The sequence below is a fragment of the Suillus paluster genome (assembly GCF_016628075.1).
Source record: "Suillus paluster strain FC165 chromosome Unknown EDB91scaffold_76, whole genome shotgun sequence".
NCBI classification, from domain to species: domain Eukaryota; kingdom Fungi; phylum Basidiomycota; class Agaricomycetes; order Boletales; family Suillaceae; genus Suillus; species Suillus paluster.
The window spans coordinates 1-18,603 of record NW_024537636.1 but is presented as its reverse complement, the minus strand read 5'-3'; the positions used below and the strand labels follow the sequence as shown (position 1 = coordinate 18,603).

General features: G+C 48.7%; 9 protein-coding genes across 9 annotated transcripts; 4 read left to right on the top strand and 5 right to left on the bottom strand.

The window, feature by feature from the left end:
- Positions 1-1,371: 1,371 nt before the first annotated feature.
- Positions 1,372-2,813, bottom strand: EDB91DRAFT_805774 (CRAL TRIO domain-containing protein). The gene is made up of 4 exons (XM_041328457.1): positions 2,526-2,813; positions 2,305-2,445; positions 2,086-2,246; positions 1,372-2,033 (listed from the first exon to the last, which is right to left on the bottom strand). Exons 1-4 carry the CDS (start codon positions 2,709-2,711, stop codon positions 1,496-1,498), a joined length of 1,026 nt encoding a protein of 341 aa, XP_041172695.1. The 5' UTR covers positions 2,712-2,813; the 3' UTR covers positions 1,372-1,495.
- Positions 2,814-2,908: 95 nt separating this feature from the next.
- On the bottom strand, positions 2,909-4,537 carry EDB91DRAFT_1349792 (CRAL-TRIO domain-containing protein). Its single transcript, XM_041326033.1, has 4 exons — positions 4,120-4,537; positions 3,915-4,055; positions 3,702-3,862; positions 2,909-3,650 (listed from the first exon to the last, which is right to left on the bottom strand). Exons 1-4 carry the CDS (start codon positions 4,300-4,302, stop codon positions 3,152-3,154), a joined length of 984 nt encoding a protein of 327 aa, XP_041172694.1. The 5' UTR covers positions 4,303-4,537; the 3' UTR covers positions 2,909-3,151.
- A 276-nt stretch (positions 4,538-4,813) lies between these two features.
- EDB91DRAFT_1227883 (CRAL-TRIO domain-containing protein) lies at positions 4,814-6,011 on the bottom strand (the record flags this gene model as incomplete). The annotated part of the gene is made up of 4 exons (XM_041321009.1): positions 4,814-5,348; positions 5,404-5,564; positions 5,619-5,759; positions 5,829-6,011. 4 exons carry the CDS (start codon positions 6,009-6,011, stop codon positions 4,814-4,816), a joined length of 1,020 nt encoding a protein of 339 aa, XP_041172693.1.
- Positions 6,012-6,381: 370 nt separating this feature from the next.
- On the top strand, positions 6,382-8,307 carry EDB91DRAFT_1311053 (Alpha/Beta hydrolase protein; the record flags this gene model as incomplete). The annotated part of the gene is made up of 15 exons (XM_041325102.1): positions 6,382-6,452; positions 6,502-6,536; positions 6,592-6,686; positions 6,739-6,779; positions 6,828-6,933; positions 6,987-7,016; positions 7,076-7,110; positions 7,169-7,192; positions 7,249-7,302; positions 7,360-7,485; positions 7,543-7,611; positions 7,660-7,699; positions 7,753-7,802; positions 7,850-7,901; positions 7,959-8,307. The coding sequence occupies 15 exons, from the start codon at positions 6,382-6,384 to the stop codon at positions 8,100-8,102; spliced, it is 972 nt and encodes a 323-aa protein (XP_041172692.1). The 3' UTR covers positions 8,103-8,307.
- Positions 8,308-9,627: 1,320 nt separating this feature from the next.
- On the top strand, positions 9,628-11,962 carry EDB91DRAFT_805476 (kinase-like domain-containing protein). Its single transcript, XM_041328455.1, has 8 exons — positions 9,628-9,916; positions 9,973-10,303; positions 10,357-10,398; positions 10,447-10,632; positions 10,692-10,722; positions 10,775-10,845; positions 10,895-11,113; positions 11,165-11,962. Exons 1-8 carry the CDS (start codon positions 9,720-9,722, stop codon positions 11,861-11,863), a joined length of 1,776 nt encoding a protein of 591 aa, XP_041172691.1. The 5' UTR covers positions 9,628-9,719; the 3' UTR covers positions 11,864-11,962.
- A 631-nt stretch (positions 11,963-12,593) lies between these two features.
- EDB91DRAFT_1338973 (uncharacterized protein) lies at positions 12,594-14,352 on the bottom strand (the record flags this gene model as incomplete). The annotated part of the gene is made up of 3 exons (XM_041325643.1): positions 12,594-13,302; positions 13,367-14,088; positions 14,143-14,352. The coding sequence occupies 3 exons, from the start codon at positions 14,350-14,352 to the stop codon at positions 12,657-12,659; spliced, it is 1,578 nt and encodes a 525-aa protein (XP_041172690.1). The 3' UTR covers positions 12,594-12,656.
- A 1,089-nt stretch (positions 14,353-15,441) lies between these two features.
- On the top strand, positions 15,442-15,954 carry EDB91DRAFT_805441 (uncharacterized protein). Its single transcript, XM_041328454.1, has one exon. The coding sequence runs from the start codon at positions 15,554-15,556 to the stop codon at positions 15,887-15,889; it is 336 nt and encodes a 111-aa protein (XP_041172689.1). The 5' UTR covers positions 15,442-15,553; the 3' UTR covers positions 15,890-15,954.
- Positions 15,955-16,019: 65 nt separating this feature from the next.
- On the bottom strand, positions 16,020-17,525 carry EDB91DRAFT_1158990 (chaperonin 10-like protein). The gene is given in 4 exon segments (XM_041319725.1): positions 16,020-16,222; positions 16,242-16,455; positions 16,514-17,008; positions 17,062-17,525. The coding sequence occupies 4 exon segments, from the start codon at positions 17,283-17,285 to the stop codon at positions 16,169-16,171; spliced, it is 987 nt and encodes a 328-aa protein (XP_041172688.1). The 5' UTR covers positions 17,286-17,525; the 3' UTR covers positions 16,020-16,168.
- Positions 17,526-17,654: 129 nt separating this feature from the next.
- EDB91DRAFT_1158986 (uncharacterized protein) lies at positions 17,655-18,603 on the top strand. The gene is made up of 5 exons (XM_041319724.1): positions 17,655-17,730; positions 17,775-17,957; positions 18,167-18,201; positions 18,249-18,317; positions 18,378-18,603. The coding sequence occupies exons 1-3, from the start codon at positions 17,716-17,718 to the stop codon at positions 18,179-18,181; spliced, it is 213 nt and encodes a 70-aa protein (XP_041172687.1). The 5' UTR covers positions 17,655-17,715; the 3' UTR covers positions 18,182-18,201; positions 18,249-18,317; positions 18,378-18,603.

Sequence of the window (18,603 nt, the reverse complement as noted above, 5' to 3'; positions counted from 1 at the left end):
GTCAAGACTCAAGTTCATACGAGCAATGGCCCAAGACCCTGATATAGTATCAAGACTACCAACGTCAATGGAGCTGATTGCAGTAATATTTGCTTTCTTACTGTGTTAGATTTATGATGGAAATGAGCGAGCACAGCAATGCAATGCGGGAAGAATACATCCACCGATAATCCATCAAAGAAATCTTCTCAACTTGCCGTGTTATCCGGCTGCTACTTTATTCCACAGGGCATATGCATCATACCCTCGAATAACCACTCCCATGCAGTTTGGGATACCTCACTGTTCTCTGTGAACATGCCAATGTCACTATCTCAGTGCTACGTCAAGCTCTCCGCTCACATGCCTTTGAAACAACTATGTGTCCTTTGAGACCACTGGAGGAGGATCTTAATAAAAATATCATCACGACTTTTCTTCTGATATTATATGAATACCTTGTTCACGACACAATCTTGACCTACGCCTACAAACATGTGGACACCTGGTCTAATGCTCTCCAATCGATCGCGAGACAGGACGAAACCATCTGGGAGTGCTGGTCCGCGCTCGAGATGAAGATACAATTATATGTCAAACTCAGATCCAGGGAGGAAATGATGAGGCGGCCATCGCCAAATCAGAAGGCTTAGGATCCTACGAGTCAGTCACAGACTTCGTTGTTTCGTTCCTGCTGATCGGACAACTTATCTCCAAAATCAGTGTTGGTACTGCGGAAGACATTCAGCTTATGCAATGCGCGCGATGTGAGGTTGTGCGGTATTGCTCAAAGCAATGCCAGCGTGATTCCTGGTATGGTCACCACAGATGGAGCTGTAAAACCCCTCGCTTCGAATCTCAACAATCTTGATCAACGCTGAGCCAGATATCCCGCTCTTCGCGGCAGCTTCACAATCTTTGTTCAACGACACCGCTAGCCACCTTAAACCATGTCCGGTAAATATTCAGATGGCTCCGAGTCGGTCACTGTGTTTCCCTCTCCCAGCGACATCTCAGAAGACCCGGCGAAGATTCAACCCACCTTCTACCCTGCACAAGGAGATCGAAAATCAGCTCCCAGAACTTCCTGACGACCGGAAACCACCATCCCAGCCCTGCGCTCGGCGTTTCTTCACTGTTGTCTGCCGGTTGATTCTCGAAAACCACTGATGTGCGTGAAATTCTTGTTGTTCGTCGGTTTGCGTGTACTTGTTCGTTGATCGTCTGTATTACTATATTGCCATTGGGACAGGGTAATGGCACAACCATGAACTGAGCCAGTGAGTTGGAATGGCTAGGAACACCATGGGCCTTCAACACCTTGCCAATTTGGTCTTAGTTATGACCATTCTCCGACAGACCGGTGCCACAGAACAACAACTTGGTTTTACGAGCATGTCTATGTACATTGTAAAACAGCCAAGTACACGTGTGTATCGTAGAGTAGACGCCAGCCCGTTAGTAGACAAAAATAAATAGGCGATGAATGCGCGACTGCTCCCTCGAGGCCTCACAACTAAAGCTGGTCATTCTCCATCAGCACTTCATCCACATCCTTCTGCGTGTCCGCATTGTCTTCTCTGATAGCAACCTTCACGTCCCATTCCTTGGTACCAACTTCTCCCCCAATGCGATGCCACATCGCGACCATCCTGGAGCGCCTCTCCTCACAGAGCTTCACGAGCGCTTCCCAATACATGGCATGGGAATATACAAACTGCTGGGAGCCATTCCAACCCTCCTGGATAAGCTGCTCCGGCTCGAATACCCGTGATGTGGCACTGCCAGCACTCCAAGCTTCAGTATCCGCAACCGTCCGGAAGACTCCATTCTCGTTGATGACAGGATTGAAGACCAACTTTTGCCGAGTGAAAGAATCCATGAAAGGCATGATTAATTTGAAAAATGCATTCAAAAACCAGGGAAGATGTGCAACCAGCGCAAGGCCGAGGCGTTCTGGATAGTGCGTTTGAATGATATCGAGCACTGTGCGGACCAGGCCAAATGATGGGTTCCCGGTGTTGTCTGCATAATCTGCCAGTATCGCAAGGGTCCTAGATAGCGCGACTCAGGTTCCGAAAAATGGAATATGTAAAAGGTATTTACTCAACACCTGGTCCCATAAGATCAATGGAGCGTTCGAGCATCCAGATAATGTACTGAGCTGTACGGGGTGACTCTTCGACACTCATCTTCGAAGGGCTCACATAGGCGGCAGGTCGACCGTGAGTGTCGTAGCCGAAGATAAACCCTTTGCCGATCGTTGCCTTAATCATTTGCATTAAACGTGAGCGTTTGAACTTGAAAAAATTTGCTTCCTCGTACCTCTGGTTCGACATGTTCAGCAGTGATTTTGTCATAGATCCCGAAATCACGTCTCCACTTGAGAGTATCTTCCAAGCGCTTGATGGCCGCATTTGTATCCCAGTTGGTCGCACGTAGATATCTCAGAAGACATTCGTATGACTGTTAGTCACCATTGGACAAGGCAGCGCGGGTCAACCAAATGCACAAAATCGAAGAGTGCGATGAGAAGTTGCACCGACCAACCAAAACTTTTCTTCCACTGTCAGTGCAGCCTTCTCCTGGTCGATATCTCGAAGGGTATAGTCTGCGGCAGAGAAATGCTCAAGGACACGATCATATAAAATCTGCTGCTTCTCGGCAAGTGCTGAAGGTGGTGCAGCCTCATGTAGGTGAGCCGGGACAGGGAGGGGGACGTAAATCGGCATTGCAGTCGTTGAACAGAGCTCTCCTCGGGTGTCCTAGTTTCATATTATGTATGTACACGTTAGTTATTGTGATCCAAATCCTTTTCGGGAGCATAAAGCAAGGTAGAGCCGGGAATTCCCATTGGCACCATCACGTCCCTGTTGCACGCTTATGTGGGCAGATTTGCGAGGTTTTCCAGGTTTTTCCATTCGAATTTCCATTTAAATATGTCACATTATCAAGTGTATGTATGGTCAAAGGCTTCGATCGACCAATCTTATCAACTCCCAGCAGTTTTGAAGGCGACTAAAAGGATAACTCTATTCTAACTTGTGGTCCTGGCGTCCAACCCTCCACAGAAACTTATATAGATTCAGTTGGCATCAGCGCGTCAGTAAATCAAGCAAATAAGCAATGAATGGTTAACCCCTCCCTCATGATCAAAGCTCTCCATTCTCCGTCACGTGTTCATCGTCTCGTCCCTGACTGCAACCTTAACTTCCCACTCTTTAGTACCAACCTTTCCCCCAATGCGATGCCACGCCGCAACCATCCTGGAGCGCCTCTCCTCACATAGCTTCACTAGTGCTTCCCAGTAGACGGCATGGGAATACGTAAACGGCTGGGAGCCGTTCCAACCCTCCTGCACAAGCTGGCCCGGCTCGAATACCCGTGAGGTTGATGCACTGTCGGCGCTCCAGGCTTCAGCATCCGCGGCTGCGCGAAAAAGACCGTTCTCGTTGATGACAGGGTTGAAGACTATCTTCAGCCGAGTGAGGGGATCAATGAATGACGTGATCAGTTTATAGAACGCGTGCAAAAGCCATGGAAGATGTGCAATGAGCGCCAGGCCGAGGCGTTCTGGATAGTGTGTCTGCAGGATGTTGATCACTGTGCGGGTCGTACCAATTGGTAGGTTTTTGGACTTGTCTGCATAATTTATCATCAGCGCAAGAGTCCTATATAACGCTAAATAAGTTCCGACATGCATGGCGTAGGACAGCACTTACTCAACACCTGGACCCATAAGGTCGATAGCGCGTTCGAGTATCCAGACGACGTAATGGATTTGACGGGGTGACTCCTCGGTATTCCGCTTTGAAGGGCACATATAGAGGGCAGGTCGACCGTGAGTATCGTAGCCAAAGAGAAACTCTTTGCCTGTCGTCCCCTTCATCACTATTAATGAACGGGTGAACTTGCAAAAATTGGGTTCCTCGCACCTCTGGTTCGACATGTTCAGGAGTGATTTTGTCGTAAATCCCGAAATCGCGTCTCCACTTGAGCGTGTCTTCCAAACGTTTGATGGCCTCATTCGCATCCCACTTCGTAGCACGTAAATATCTGAGAAGACATTCATATGACTGTTGACCAAGATAAAGACAGGTCAGACAAATGCATTAAAAGTGTGATGAGAAGGTGCCCGACCAGCCAAAACTTTTCATCCACCATCAGTGCCGATTTCTTTTGGGTGATACCTGGAAGCCTATATTCTGCAGCAGAGAAGTGCTCGAGGACAAGGTCATATAAAGTTTGCTCCTTCTCGGAAAGTGCTGGAGGTGAAGCCTGCTCTGGGTGTGTCGGGACTGGGACTGGGACGTGAATCGACATCGCAGGCGTCCAACAGAGCTAGCCTAGCAGTATCTTTGGTGGTGGGCGACTAACTTGAAGCTACCCAGGCATCGTGTTTGTGATTTTAGACATTAGCTCGTGTGATCGCGAGCTTGTTCGGGAGCCTCAAGCTCAAGGCCAGCCTCAAGCGCCAAGCACTCACAGTCGAGAACAATCGAGAGCAGATTCGCGTGGGTCAAGTTCTAGTCTCCGTAGTCAGACCTTGAAATTAAATAAATGAGACAGCTGTTCCTTCTTTTTCAAGCGGATCTTCTTTTTCTCATGCACAGATGACCTTATGATCAAATGTTGCAGGGTCTTCGACCAGTTACCAATCTTACTTACATAACGCCCAGGAGTTGTAAGCAAATTACAAGGATAGCTTTTCCAACTTGTTATCTTGGCATATTTACATCTTCAACCAACCTTCCATCGAAACTTGGTATAGATTCAGTCGACAATCGCATCATGTAAAACAGGCAAACAGGTAAATGAGTGGTTGACTGCTCCCTCATGACTGAAGCTGGTCATTATCTGTCTTCTCCGCATCCACCTGCGCGTTCATCGTCTTGTCCCTGACAGCAACCTTCACTTCCCACTCCTTAGTACCAACCTTCCCTCCAATGCGATGCCACGCCGCGACCATCAGAGACCGCCTCTCAGCGCATAGCTTCACAAGCGCTTCCCAATACACGGCATGGGAATACTTAAACGGCTGGGTGCCATTCCAACTCTCTTGCACAAGCTGCTCCGGCTCGAATACCCGTGATACACTGCCGGCATTCCAGGCTTCAGCGTCCATAGCCGTCCGAAAAAGACCATTTTCGTTGATGACAGGGTTGAAGACCATTTTCAGTCGAGTGAGGGGATCAATGAACGGCGTGATTAGTTTATAGAATGCGTGCAAAAGCCACGGAAGATGTGCAATTAGCGCGAGGCCGAGGCGTTCTGGATAGTGTGTCTGGAGAATATTGAGCACTGTACGGGCCGTGCTGATTGATGGGTTTTTGGCTTTGTCTGCATAATCTATCATCAACGCAAGGGTCCTAGATAGCGCCGAAATAAATCCAAAAACCATGTAGCGCGTAGAAGGACACTTACTCGACACCTGGACCCATAAGGTCGATGGCGCGTTCGAGCATCCAGAAAGTATAATGGATTTGACGGGGTGACTCCTCAGTATTCTGCTTTGAGGGGCACATATAGAGAGCAGGTCGACCATGAGTATCGTAGCCAAAGATGAATTCTTTGCCAGTCGTTGCCTTCAAATAAGTTGTATTGAATGGATGAACTTGTAAGAATTCGCTTCCTCATACCTCTGGTTCGACGTGTTCGGGAGTAATCTGGTCGTAAATCCCGAATTCACGTCTCCACTTGAGCGTGTCTTCCAAGCGTTTGATAGCCTCATCCGCATCCCACTTTGTAGCCCGTAGATATCTCAGAAGACATTCATACGACTGTTAGTCAATATAACGCGGGTCAACCAATGCGCAAATCGAAAGAGGGTGATGAGAAGGTGCACCGACCAGCCAAAACTTTTCATCCATTGTCAGTGCAGCCTTCTCCTGGGCGACATCTGGAAGTGTATATCCTGCGGCAGAGAAGTGTTCAAGGACAAGGTCGTATAAAGTCTGTTCCTTTTCGGAAAGAGCTGGAGGGGGCGAAGCCTCAGGTTGAGTTGGGAGTGGGAGTGGGACGTGGATCGACATTGTAGGCGTCAATGAGAGCTGTTCTGGGGTATCCTAGGTATCTTTGATGACGGTCATTAACTTGACCATAGCTAGGCATCGTTTCGTGATATTAACTTATCATAAAATTAGTTTTAGTGATCGCCGCTCCGAGCTTTTTCGGGAGCGTCAAGTACTAGTCGAGAGCGCTTGTGCCAAGTACTTAGTGAGCAGATTCGCGTGGTTTTCTTTTCCTCGTGGCCTCATGATCAGGTGTTGCAGGGTTCTGGAAAGGCGTCAATCTATCTTATCAACTCCCAGGACTCTCAGGCTGATTATAAGGATAGCTCTATCTTCCAACTTGTTTTCACGGCCTACGTCTTCGTCCACCACTCCCTTGAAACCTGCAGCAATGTATTCTCCCATCAAGCCCTACGAGTCTGGTTTTTTCCCGGGTGTGAATTCAGAGAAACATAAACTTTAGTATGTCTTATGATCATTTGTCGTAACATTGATGGTAATCGTTGAGAAGTTATGAGGTGAGTGGGAACAAGGAAGGCGATCCAGGTACATGTTCCGATGTTCTATGCAGTTCAGATCTAGGTTATTAACTGTTGATTAGTCGTCTTTCTCCACGGCGGTCCGGGGGGAGGGACAGATGCGAAGGATAGGCAATTCTTTAATCCTGAGAAATACAAGGCAAGTAACAGTCGTGTGGTGTTGCGCATCTTCGTATCGTCATATGAATTATACTTTCTCGATGCCATAGATTGTCCTGTTTGATCAACGGGGTGCAGGAAAGTCCATCCCGTAAGTCCTATCGATTCCTTGCCATCGCACATGCATAAAATTATGTAGGAGCGCGGAATTGGAGAACAACACTACGTGGGACCTCGTGAAAGACATCGAGGCTCTTCGGCAGAAGCTAGGTGTTGCGAAATGGCACGTATTTGGTGGTAGCTGGGTTCGTGCCACTTCTCTCTACTTCTAGACTTCACCACTGACGCAGATGTGCAGGGCTCTACGCTCTCCCTTGCATATGCAGAGGTTTGCGATCGACTTTCTTCTATTAAATGTTTCGTCTAAGCAGTTGATTCGTTACACAGACCCATCCAGACCGAGTCAAATCGCTCGTTCTCCGGTGAGTTTCGATGATCTTGGACACATCGGGCGATTCTAAACTACCAATTCTTACGAAGCGGAATATTCACCCTAAGACCAAGGTACGAGTCACTTAATAACTCAAATTAGAGCATACCAATAGCTCCACCCCTTCCAGCGAACTACGATTCTTCTATCAAGATGGCGCTTCCCATCTCTTCCCCGAACAATGGTAAATTTGACATAGTAATAACGAGCCTTCATTGCGGGGGGTGACCCAATCGTACAGGGACGAATACCTAGCTCCGATTCCAGAGGCTGAACGGCATGACATGATGAAGGCGTATCACAGCCGCTTGAACTCTTCGGATGCAAAGATCAGTCTAGCCGCTGCAAAGGCCTGGGCGAAGTGGGAGTAAGTGAATGATTCCCTCCGTTGAACCTATGCCTGGTGTTGATACCATGTTTCAAGGATGGCTACATCAAGGTTGATTGTGGACGCAGCGGCTATCGCCCACGCGGAGGAAGATGGCTTTGCAACGTACGTGAATTCGTGGCGGGTTCAATTTTCTGCTGAGTCGACGTTCAGTGCATTTGCGCGGATTGAAAACCACTATTTCATCAATGAGGTTTGTCTCTCAGACAGTTGGTTTGATTATACTTTACCGCGATAACTATGCAGGGCTTCATGCGCGATGGCCAACTGCTCGAAAAGCAGGAAATCGATAAGATGTGTGTGAAATTTCCACCCGTCCTTGGTCCCTTCTCATGGCCCTTAGCCGTCACATTCCAACTATCGTGGTTCAAGGAAGATACGATGTCGTATGTCCCGTATGCCGATTTTTGATACCTCTAGAAACACCCGTACTGACACGCATGCACTCCCAGGCGACCACTGCGTGGGCACTGAAACGCGCTTGGCCAGAAATTACTCTGCACATCATTCCAGATGCAGGGCACTCTTCGCGCGAGCCTGGCATCGAGAAGAAGCTTGTAGAGGCGGCGGACACAATGGCTTCCAAGGGTTTGTAGGAATGCGAGACTTTGTGGTCGGAACAAAGGGACCCTGAAGTACGAAACTATATGATGTAAGATATTGAATACATACCTCCCCAAGGGTGCGCCGCGACACCCTTGGTTGATCCATAGTCTTCGGGTTCGTAATCATGAACTGTTGGGCTGCATCTGATGCACCGGAGAGGCGCGCAAGATACAGTCCCGTCACGAGAAAGCTACATATATAGTAATATTATATCTCGCACTCGATATCATCGAGTCGTCCTCGATGTCCGTTCGCAGGTGGAAGGCGAAGGCGGGTCCAGCTCGGCAAATCCCGCACCTTCTTAGAACGAGCTTGTACTGTGCCACACTGGTGTGGCATAATTAATGCTCCCCCCAGGTACTCGCTGGTAGTATATCTTGCCCTCAATATCATCGAGCTGTTCTCGAGTACATTCTTGACTTCAATACTACTGCGTCACTCGAATTGACGCGAAACATGCAGGTGTCGTGAAGGAATCACTCGAAGCTCTGTCTATGCGCAATATATGTGCCAACATTGTCGTCGCTGAGGCTCTTCTTCATTCCACATCGCACAACGAGCCCGTAACGCCTGGACCGAGAACATCCTTTGGAACAGGAATCTTTTTCTTGGCTATCGAGAGATACCTACATCTCCCGAAGGGCGATACCGCCGCCGAGCTCAATTTTCGTAACTTTCGTTGGTGACAATATGTACGAGGGCCGAGGCATGCAATCCGCCATACATTCCATTTACAAGGCACCGCTACTTGAGCTCGATCATGTATCCAAAACTATGATGCATCAACTGCTTGATGGAATTAGTGCAGTGCGCTTCGCATTGGTTTGCATCAGAGTCGCACTGCCTCATTATATTTTTCCCAGCGTTGTGTCAGCCTGTCTTATCATTACATCAGGATTCAGGGCGCGAGCTTTTCAACATTGTAGCTGCGGTAGTATGGCTGACAGGAGGCGTAGTAGGCGAATTGGAGACAGTAGCCTGTGATTGCGAAGATGGCTGAGCCTGAGTTGCTGTGACGGATTAGTAACATCACTCTTTGGAGGCCGTGAGCTGCCTGCGGTGAGTACAATCTTTCGAGTGCAATGGATTTGCCCTTCGTTTCTCTCTCGCTGAAGCATTCCTTTGAACAATATCAAGTGGAGTTGAATGTCTAATGAGGAGAAAACTTTGCCCTGTGTATACGGGACCTCAACAACTGTTGGGCGATGCCCGTGTAACTCGATGCATTTGCCACTTCCTCTGCGCCATGTCAAAAGGTTTCGAGCACAGTCAAGAGCGGGATACTTACACCGTAGTTGGCGCGACGGAATAAGTAACCGGTCAAGAAGCGCGTGTCTATTGACATGCAGTGCTGAAGATAGACCGGCACGGTGGTGGTCATATTCCCGGCACGGCTTTATTTTCTTTTTCGTTAAGCGGTGACCCTGACTCAAACTTCCAAAACTAGCAGACCTTGATAAAGAAGAGAACGACTGTCAGTCAGTACTCTTTCTTTCTTAAAGGTCTGACTACGGGAGACTAAACCTCGAGGCCACATGCACTGCGTTTCCAATCGCTAAAACAAGTACCACTCTGACTGGCAGGACGTGACAACGACCATCTTACGCATGCAGTGGGAGATGGACGCGCAACCACGCTCCACTCAGGCTTTCCCTCCGGACATATTCAGTACGAGCAATTTTAATGCACAGCGCCGTCACGGCCCTCCTCGTCCGGCCGCGCAACATCCATACGTGATACCTGGGAGTAAGCGATCAGCACAGAGACTGCCTATCTTCCCAGAACTAAAAAACCTATCGCATCCGTGAGTAATGTCAGCGTGTTGTTGAAGCCTCCCATTTACATGCATGCTAGTAATAGATTGCCCGCTACTGCTGGTCGAGTTCTGCAGCACGGTAGAGCATCTCAGAAACCCTGGCCGCAGTCAGCCATTCCCGCGCCAAGTTTTGGAACAAACCCTACGGTTCGCGGTCTCTCGACGGCCGATCTGCGAAGATTACCCTGTCCTCTCACACATCAATCATCCCTACTTGCCACTCCCAATGCCGCTCCATCCACTCAGCAAATCCCTCCAATCCTCATCCCAGACTTAACTGGGCTTATCACCCGATGTGGCCAAGACCCCGTTGCCGGCGGTGCATACGGAAATATTTATAAATGTATATACCATGGTCCAGAGGGAAATGTAGACGTTCGTGGATTTTACTGTTTTTCCATGTTCACTAACATACCACTCGGGCGCAGGTCGCTGTCAAAGCAATTCGACCGCAATTCTTCAGTGCTGAGGTAATGCTCTATGGCATGGAACAGACGGATTTGATTCAGCTTTCTTAGGTGTTTCGAAGAGAACTCGGGATTTGGAAGAGGTTGCAACATTCTAATATTTTGAAGTTCATGGGTACTACTGGAGATTTTGGCTCCTCTGTGGCTCTGGTGGCTCCGTGGATAGTCAACGGCACTCTGACGTCGTTCCTCAACGAGAACAACGAGACCCTCACACTGCATGATCGCCTTCTTCTGGTGAGAACTCCAAGCATGCTCCCGGTCTACGCCCCCGAGCTCATCGTTTCGTGCCAAAGCTCCGTGACATAGTCGCTGGCCTCATTTATCGTGAGTGAACACAGCCATGCACATAGCAAGCATAAATAACCATCTCCCTCAGTCCATACGTTTACCTTCACTGTAGACGGACAGACGTTCTTTAATCCAGTCGTTCACGGAGACCTCACTGGTGTAAGGTCACTCATTTGTTCTATCCACCATACTAACGATCAACTGCAAGACCAATGTCCTCATCAGTAGCGATGGAACTGCATATCTTGCAGATTTTGGCCTTTCGGGAACCTTAACAAAATCGCCCGGTATGACGTATCTCGCGAAGATGAGCTGTCATCCAGGAGCAATGCGGTGGACAGCTCCTGAGCTTCTTTCTGGGGAAGACTCAGCTTCTGCGATCACCACTCAGAGTGACATGTACTCCTTTGGTAGCATCATGCTTCAAGTATGTAAGCCGTTTCCTTTTATTAATGCAGCTTACTAATTCGCCCTACAGGTTTTGACTGGAAGTGTCCCTTGGCAACACTTGACGAATGACACCGCGATCTTGCTAAAAGTGATTGAAGGAGAAATACATCCCCGTCCAGACAACCGTTGTGTCACCGACCAGTGCTGGAACTTAATGACTCGTTGCTGGTCTAAGTCACCCATCGATCGGCCTTCTGCTGAAGAAGTACTTCAATTTGTTAACAGCGAGCTCGCTTTGTACATTTGTGGTGATGCGAACGGTGGCGGACAGCACCCTGCCTTGGTTCCCGTTCCTAGAAATGCGCCTCCACTTGTTGGTCCGTCCCCTTCATTACCAACGCACCATGCAGAGAGCGAGAATTATAGCGTCATATCCTCTGGACACCTCTTACCCGCCCCCGATACCATGATACACAGTACCCCAACGTCGTCTATATCCAGCGACAAGAAACGCCCGAATATAGCACCCCTGCATGTCTCATCACCATATCGCCATCCCAACCTTCACACCCCCGTTGTATTTTCGGCCATGCGCCAGTGGGACGCTCATTCCGCCGAGCCTCGTGGAGGTGCTTTGCGCCCGTCTCCTTCGCAGAGCAGTCCTCTTCCAAATGGCAATTATGAACCATCACAATATAATACAGACGCTACACGATACCGCAGGTCTCCAGAAGGATATTCAGCCCTTTTCACCACCCCGCCTACCTACTACATTCCCTCCTTCTGAACTACCATTCCTGGGGCTTGATTACATTCGCAACTACGGTTCTTCAGTCGGCTGTCGACCCAAATTCTATCTGGCAGACTTTTGACGCTGGTGCATTTGGGTTCGACCCTGAATTACCCTTTACCCTTGGTGATGCTTCATCAGAGATCCTCGCCACCGCCTTAGAGCCTTTACAGGACGCTTGCTAATTGTGTTTTCTTAGTCAAAATTTACTTTTACCTCCTTTCCATCTATCGTAAACGATACGCAGTTCGGTGGTTGACTATATGCGGTGACTATATCACGGAGACCGTGACGGGCTAAGTTAGTGATCGGAGTCTTCTTTTCTCCTACATGCCCTCGTTGATCTAGGAACGACATCATATGTTCACCACATATCAATCATGATGATGATGTGAACATAGCACTAAGTACCGGCACTAGTTCCCCACAGTTGCACCAAGTGCCAAGTTGAAACCATCTAAAGGGTTTCGCAATCAACCAAGTCCGAACCCGAATACCAGACAAAGTCAAAATCATTTTGAGTTTGTCAAGTCTAACTGAGTGCTTGGCTACTTCGTGTTGGCTCCTTTCAGAGTTCGTACGAAGTAAGACTCTAGCTGCCGGTGTAATTAGGTCCGTACTAAACTACGACCAAGTTATCAATATCATACCATGTAACGACAGCCAGTATCACATCGCTGATCCACTCCTCATCTTCCCTCCGGTCATGGTCAGCGTCATTAACAAGCTGAGAGGCAGCAATTGGACCCATATCTTTTTTTACATTAATAGTACATCCTGAGTGGGTTTACTACACGGAGACCTCCAATGATCCTGACGGCAAGTCTTCCTCCAACATAGACTGTACGAATTTTGGCAGCGATTCTGCCATGTGTAAATTGATCTTCCAAAGGTTCACCAGTTGTCGAAATGATGTTGCTACTTTCTGCCACTGAAGATCATGGGAAACACCGGGCGTTTGATACGAGGTGATCTCAACTAGATTGGGAAATACCACAGCCAGGACGAACGCGGGAAGTGCCGCTGTCGACACCTTCGAGTGTCCGACCTGCAGGTTTCGGAGAGCTGTTTGCTTGAGCCAAAAATGCTGGTTTCCGTCCGGTGCGTCTTCGTTCTCCCTGCCATGGGGGAGTGCCGGCCTTTGGGTGGCGTCGAAAGTTAAATGTAGGACACGCAGCGATCTACATCGCGAGGCTAATGAAAGCACGGCGGCGAAGGTGACCGTGGATGTGACTGTTTCCTTGGAGGCAAACCGCAAATCGTGAATATCTGGCCAAGCAACTGCAGCATCCTCGATGAAAGCATCATCAAGACAGTATTTTCCTATGCCTATGAACTTGGCAGTCTTCAGCCCTCTAAACTTAAGCAAGGGCCGGAAAAGGTGGGAAGAAAGTGGGCTATAGAGGTTGAGGTCCTGATACAGGGGGCGATTATAGCTTTGAATAGAGATCTCTTCGAGTTCAAAGGATTGGCAAGACGCATGGAGGGATAGTACGAAACTTTCCGACTTCTGCCGGTGTAGCATATTTAGTGTACTTGATGCCAATGCTTGATAAGTGTGGGGTGATAACGCGAAGAAGGAAGGATGTGCAAAGTTGCATGCGATCAGCAACGAGCCCGAGGCGGTTGAGGGCGCTCAATTCAACTGGCGTATCCGTCGATCGTGAGTCCTGCAGAACGCCGGATCCTTCATGCAAAGTAAGTGCCAGGACTTGTAGAGAACGCAAGCGCCCGATATCAGCGATGCTATGCCCAGTCAGGCACACACCACGGATTACGTCCAGGAGAATTAACTTTGCCAACTTGTTGAGAGGTAGGTCGATGTGGCAAGGCGAATCACTGTAATCGGCAGATATCACCAATTGCCGCAGGCCGGACGCTTCTACCGGAAAGGCATCAACCAATTGCCCTACCTCATGCGCCGGGAGGCCTAACGGTACGGAAAAGGCCAGCATTTCTAATCTGGGCGAGAGGAACTGGCGAAGTAGCAAGAAGTTTGAACTAAACTCCGCAAGATCAAACACTACTTCGAAATCCAATGTGATAAGGTTGGGGAAGAGCGAAGTGGGCGGAAACTGGGCGAAAAGTCGTTGTAGGATGCGGCGATGCGGTGTTGGGGGGCACTTGGAATGGCCAATGAGGTTGCCAACGAGCTTGCGTATCCTTGATGCGTTCATCCTGACGCGCTGCCATTCTGTAGGTAGCGGCTCGCGGGAAAAGTGCTGCAAACGGGAGGATAGTAAGCAGTGTCCTGTCATACGGCAAATACGACTCACAATGAGATTATCATCTCCGACTTTCCAGGTGTCTTGAGGCAGACACATAATGAGGGGTCCCAAGTTCGACTGTGTGCACCAGAGGGTATCGAGGGCGGGAGAAGAGATCGCAGAGCAAGTGCTTGCAAAGTTTATGACGTCTGTCGCTGACGACGTAACATTTTGTAAGATAGCGCGAACGATATCGTCGACTAGTAGAGCGCGATGCATGGTTAACTCGAAAGATGTTGGTGATGCTCGACTGTTTGCACAATCCTTCATATATAACCGCTGTTACAAACATCCACAGACCCACAGGGGTTCTGGCACCATGCTCTGTTCGGGTGGACGATCCACTTTTGGAGTTCATGGGTCTATCGGGAGCAGATACAAACCATTGTTTCACCAGTGGCACAGTCATTGTAAATCATGATGCTTTGGGCTCGTGCATCCACGGGTTCTTGCTGTTTTTGTCTGTGCACAAAACATATTATATCATGTATTTGCTAGATGTGTGGTACTTACTTACCGTGTTGGGGTGCAGCATCGCCGAAAGTACGATGAGTGCATAGAATTAAAACTTGGAAGCGTTACCGTTCACGTGGATTGACTTTAGGAGGGCACCATATATTTACATTGTCCACTCTGCGTTTTGGTCATCCTCGGAACGGAGACAGTCAAAGAATTCTATGGGGCCAGTGCCAGAAGTTATCGACTGTTCTCTATCAATTGTGGCAATTGACTCTCGATCCAAGCAATGGTCAGGGTCCGATAGTTGCTGCGAAACACATAAAATCGATTGTTACTAGTAATCAGCAAGACTTGGTCGAGAGTCGACTCAAGAAATGTGACTTTGATGGGCCGTGACCGATTGTGGATTCAAGTAAGTAGTACTTACTAGTACTTGCTTACTTTCAACACCCTTGTTTCACCCGTGTGTCAAACACGTGATTGTTTGTGATAAGTTGCAGTTTACGAGAAGTGCTGGTGAAATTTTTCGTAGTCAATCATGGCACGGACTCGTTATTCAATACTATAAGAAGGTAGAAATGATTTCCGGGACATCATGGTCTGCCATGATATGGATAGGTGAGCTAAGAACGTTGGCAAATGGGTTGTTGAGGATCTGCTTGGAACGTTCCGAACACATACACCGGGTACGGCCGTTTCGAGTTAGCTTCGAAGTTGGTTTCAATTTCTGGTTTTGACTCTTGCCTCTGAATTACTGTTATCTTGCATCGGCATTCACCTTTCTAATTCTATTCTTTATGGCGAGAAGAAGCAAAATACGCTCGGGCGGCTCTTACAGGTGTTCGTGGCTCAGTCTGGCATTAGTCCCTATGCTAGGTCGGAAAATCATCCAAGTTCAATAGTTGTGACATCACCTCATACCAAGATACGCCATGCACGCAGCCGTCTTTTTCCGAAGAAGATGATATCCAGGCATTGGTCAAAACGCCGTGTCTGCCCGTGTCTTCTCGCCAGCCTACTAGAGACAGCGGTCCAGCTGATTCGGAGGTTCCTCTACGGGCATTGCGATTGGTTACCTTGGACACCTTGGACAACCTTTCAGCGCAACCCTGCTAGTGCAGCAACGCAGCGGAGAATACAAGAAAATCACAGCGGATCACGATATCATTGCACGAGCGATAGACATAGCTTCTATATCCAACATGATGGACATCAGGACATGAGATATTGTAGCTGTAAGGACAGACATCTCCAAAGAGTTTTCTTGTACCCTGACAGTACCTGTATCCACAGATAACCGTACCGATATTGATACTGTTGTATTTCTGCTCATTCGCTTCAAATCTATTCGTGCACGGCCCATGTGGCATCGCAGATAATGATATGGTTCAAGGTTCCCATCGAAGTGTTCGTGCTCCGCAGAATATGCAGGTCATCGACCACGGAGGGGAATACAACCACATTTGAATTATGACTCGTACGTGGATAAGATGCTTACTGCACACTTTCATAGGTGCACAACGCGGAACCGGGAAAATGGTAATAGACGCCGTCACTCCTTCACCCGCCAACAGTGTTACGCTTCAGCGACCAAGACCGCACGGTACCTTACTTCTCCTTTCTCAAGCTTCTCCATCGATTTTTTCTACGCCTGTCCGGGTCAACGGGAATTCCTGGACGATGGGCTTGATGCCGTGAAGCGCTGCGAACCTCAACATCTTGACATGCGTTCCACGCGAAGGACAGATGCTACCCTGGAGCGTAAGGCCATTGTTGACGAGCTGCATGTACGGCAAGGTGAGGGCATCACTAGACACAGTGAGCGGGTAGATCTTGGCGTGCGGCGCGAGTACAGGGAGGTAACTGGAGATTATAACTTGTTAAACGATGAAGTAACATAGTCATAAAACAAGGTACGCACGACTTCCAGTCAGGCTGCTGGGACGATGTGACAAAGAGGTGCTTGATGGGTGCCCCTATCTGCAGCTTCTCCGCGTCCTTCGTCGCGTAGAACTCACTCGCGCCGAGCTGCATCGCTTCTTCCTTCTTGCTATCTGTCCCCGAGAACACCACCACCTGGCAGCCCATCTTCGCAGCGAACTGAATAGCAAGATGTCCGAGGCCGCCAACGCCGATGATGCCTACCCGATCGGTGGGTAACATACCATAGAGGTGCATGGCGTTGAAAACGGTGGCGCCGGCGCACATCAGAGGAGCTGCATCTGAAGAAGAAATTGCATCGGGGATATGAAAGATGAAGTCAGCCTTCCAGATAGCGTGCGAGGCGAATCCGCCTTGGTCTGTATCAGCGTACGCGTACATCGCGCGTTCTGGGCAGAATATTTCGTTTCCACTGAGGCACTCGTCACAGTGCCCGCAGGAGTTGTGCAAGTATCCCCAGCCGGCACGGTCGCCTCTGCTTGCGACATCAATGTCTAACTCTACAGCTTTCGAGGAAAGGTGACTTACTGTTTGAAGGTGGTGACCTGGGAGCCAACCGCTTGCACGACACCGATGCCCTCGTGGCTGAGAACGATGTCAGAAGTTTTATAGTGAAGATCTGTGCCGCAAAGACCGGCGTGGGTGATTTTGAGGAGCACCTCATCAGGCTTGAGACCGTCTCTGTGTGTCGTCGACTGAACAATCTTCCCGCTGGAGGAGCCTTTGAAGACGGTGAAGTCGATACCTGTCATGGTGAATATTTGTTAAATTACGAAAAGCGTTGAATTGAGATGGGCGAGATAAAAGAAAGGAATATGACAGAGACAGTAAGCCAGCGGGGGTCTTTATTTGAGGAGGCTGACGTGATGAGTCATGGTTCTACTGGTATCCAGCTCCAACTCTGAGCGTTAACGGTTTAAGTAGAATATCATTTCATCGAGTACAAGTCCAAGAGCGAGGTAAAGAGCCCAGATTCTATCTTGAGCCGGTTTGCTCAAAAATCAATGAGTATCTGTTGGGAACTTAGCAGAAGCATCAAGTTCAGAGACGCGCGCTGAAGTCACGTGCCCTGAAAGTCAAGTGTATTGATACCCGGCTTACCGGGAGATGAATCAGAATACGCACTGAATCTGATGCATATGCTTTGCTGATGCCTTTCAACAATGATTACTCAGTAACCGCATGGCATATGCACAAGTGGGTGAGCTGTAGAACGTTGGAAAACTGCTTACAAGACAAAGTTTGTCGTTCTGGTTGTTTTTCAGATCCTTCCGATTCCTTCGTACTGCGTCCTCCACCTCGTTCTCCTACCGGCAGCACATTGCCAATTTAGAGCCCACCCTAATCATATCAAACACGCTGCTCAGCTGTTCAAGTATCTAAACAGGCATACTGGATCGCTCATAGCGACGCATGAGTCTGAGGTATGAGCATTTGAACGGCGCGCGCTGTGCACGCTCGATTAGTATCTGACTGTAACACCAATCAATCAATTCCACACTGAACACCAACCAATCCCACCGTACAATCAACCAATCCCACCATCATGATCCCACCCCACCGGCCATCTCCGCCATATACGTCGCCGCCAAACTTCACCAACTGACTTCTTGAATCCCCACATGATGTATAACTTCTGCATCCTTGATTTGCTCCTCGAGAAGCGGAGCATGCGTGGAAGAGTTGAGAAGGAATCGTTAGGAGATCTGGGGGGTTGGTGTCGTTCCCTTGGTGTCGTTATAGCTCATGCACTGGCGAGACATCGATGCTGTCACTGCATAGACGTATGTCGCGTTCCTATCTACATCATTTCCTACCCTACATATGACTTATCAAATGAACAGGTCAACTCCGAAATTTAAATACAATTATAAGCACGCACATCGCAAGCTATATATACAAGTCCGCCACCACCCGACCCAATATTATCCGAAATGGCCCTCATCACCAACTTATTTACACAAGCGTCTCACAATAGAATCCCGCGTGCTCTGATAACCTTCTCCGCACCTGGTCCGTGGGCGTTTCCCTCGTGGTATTACAGAACCGCTGGTATCCTTATGGAATTTC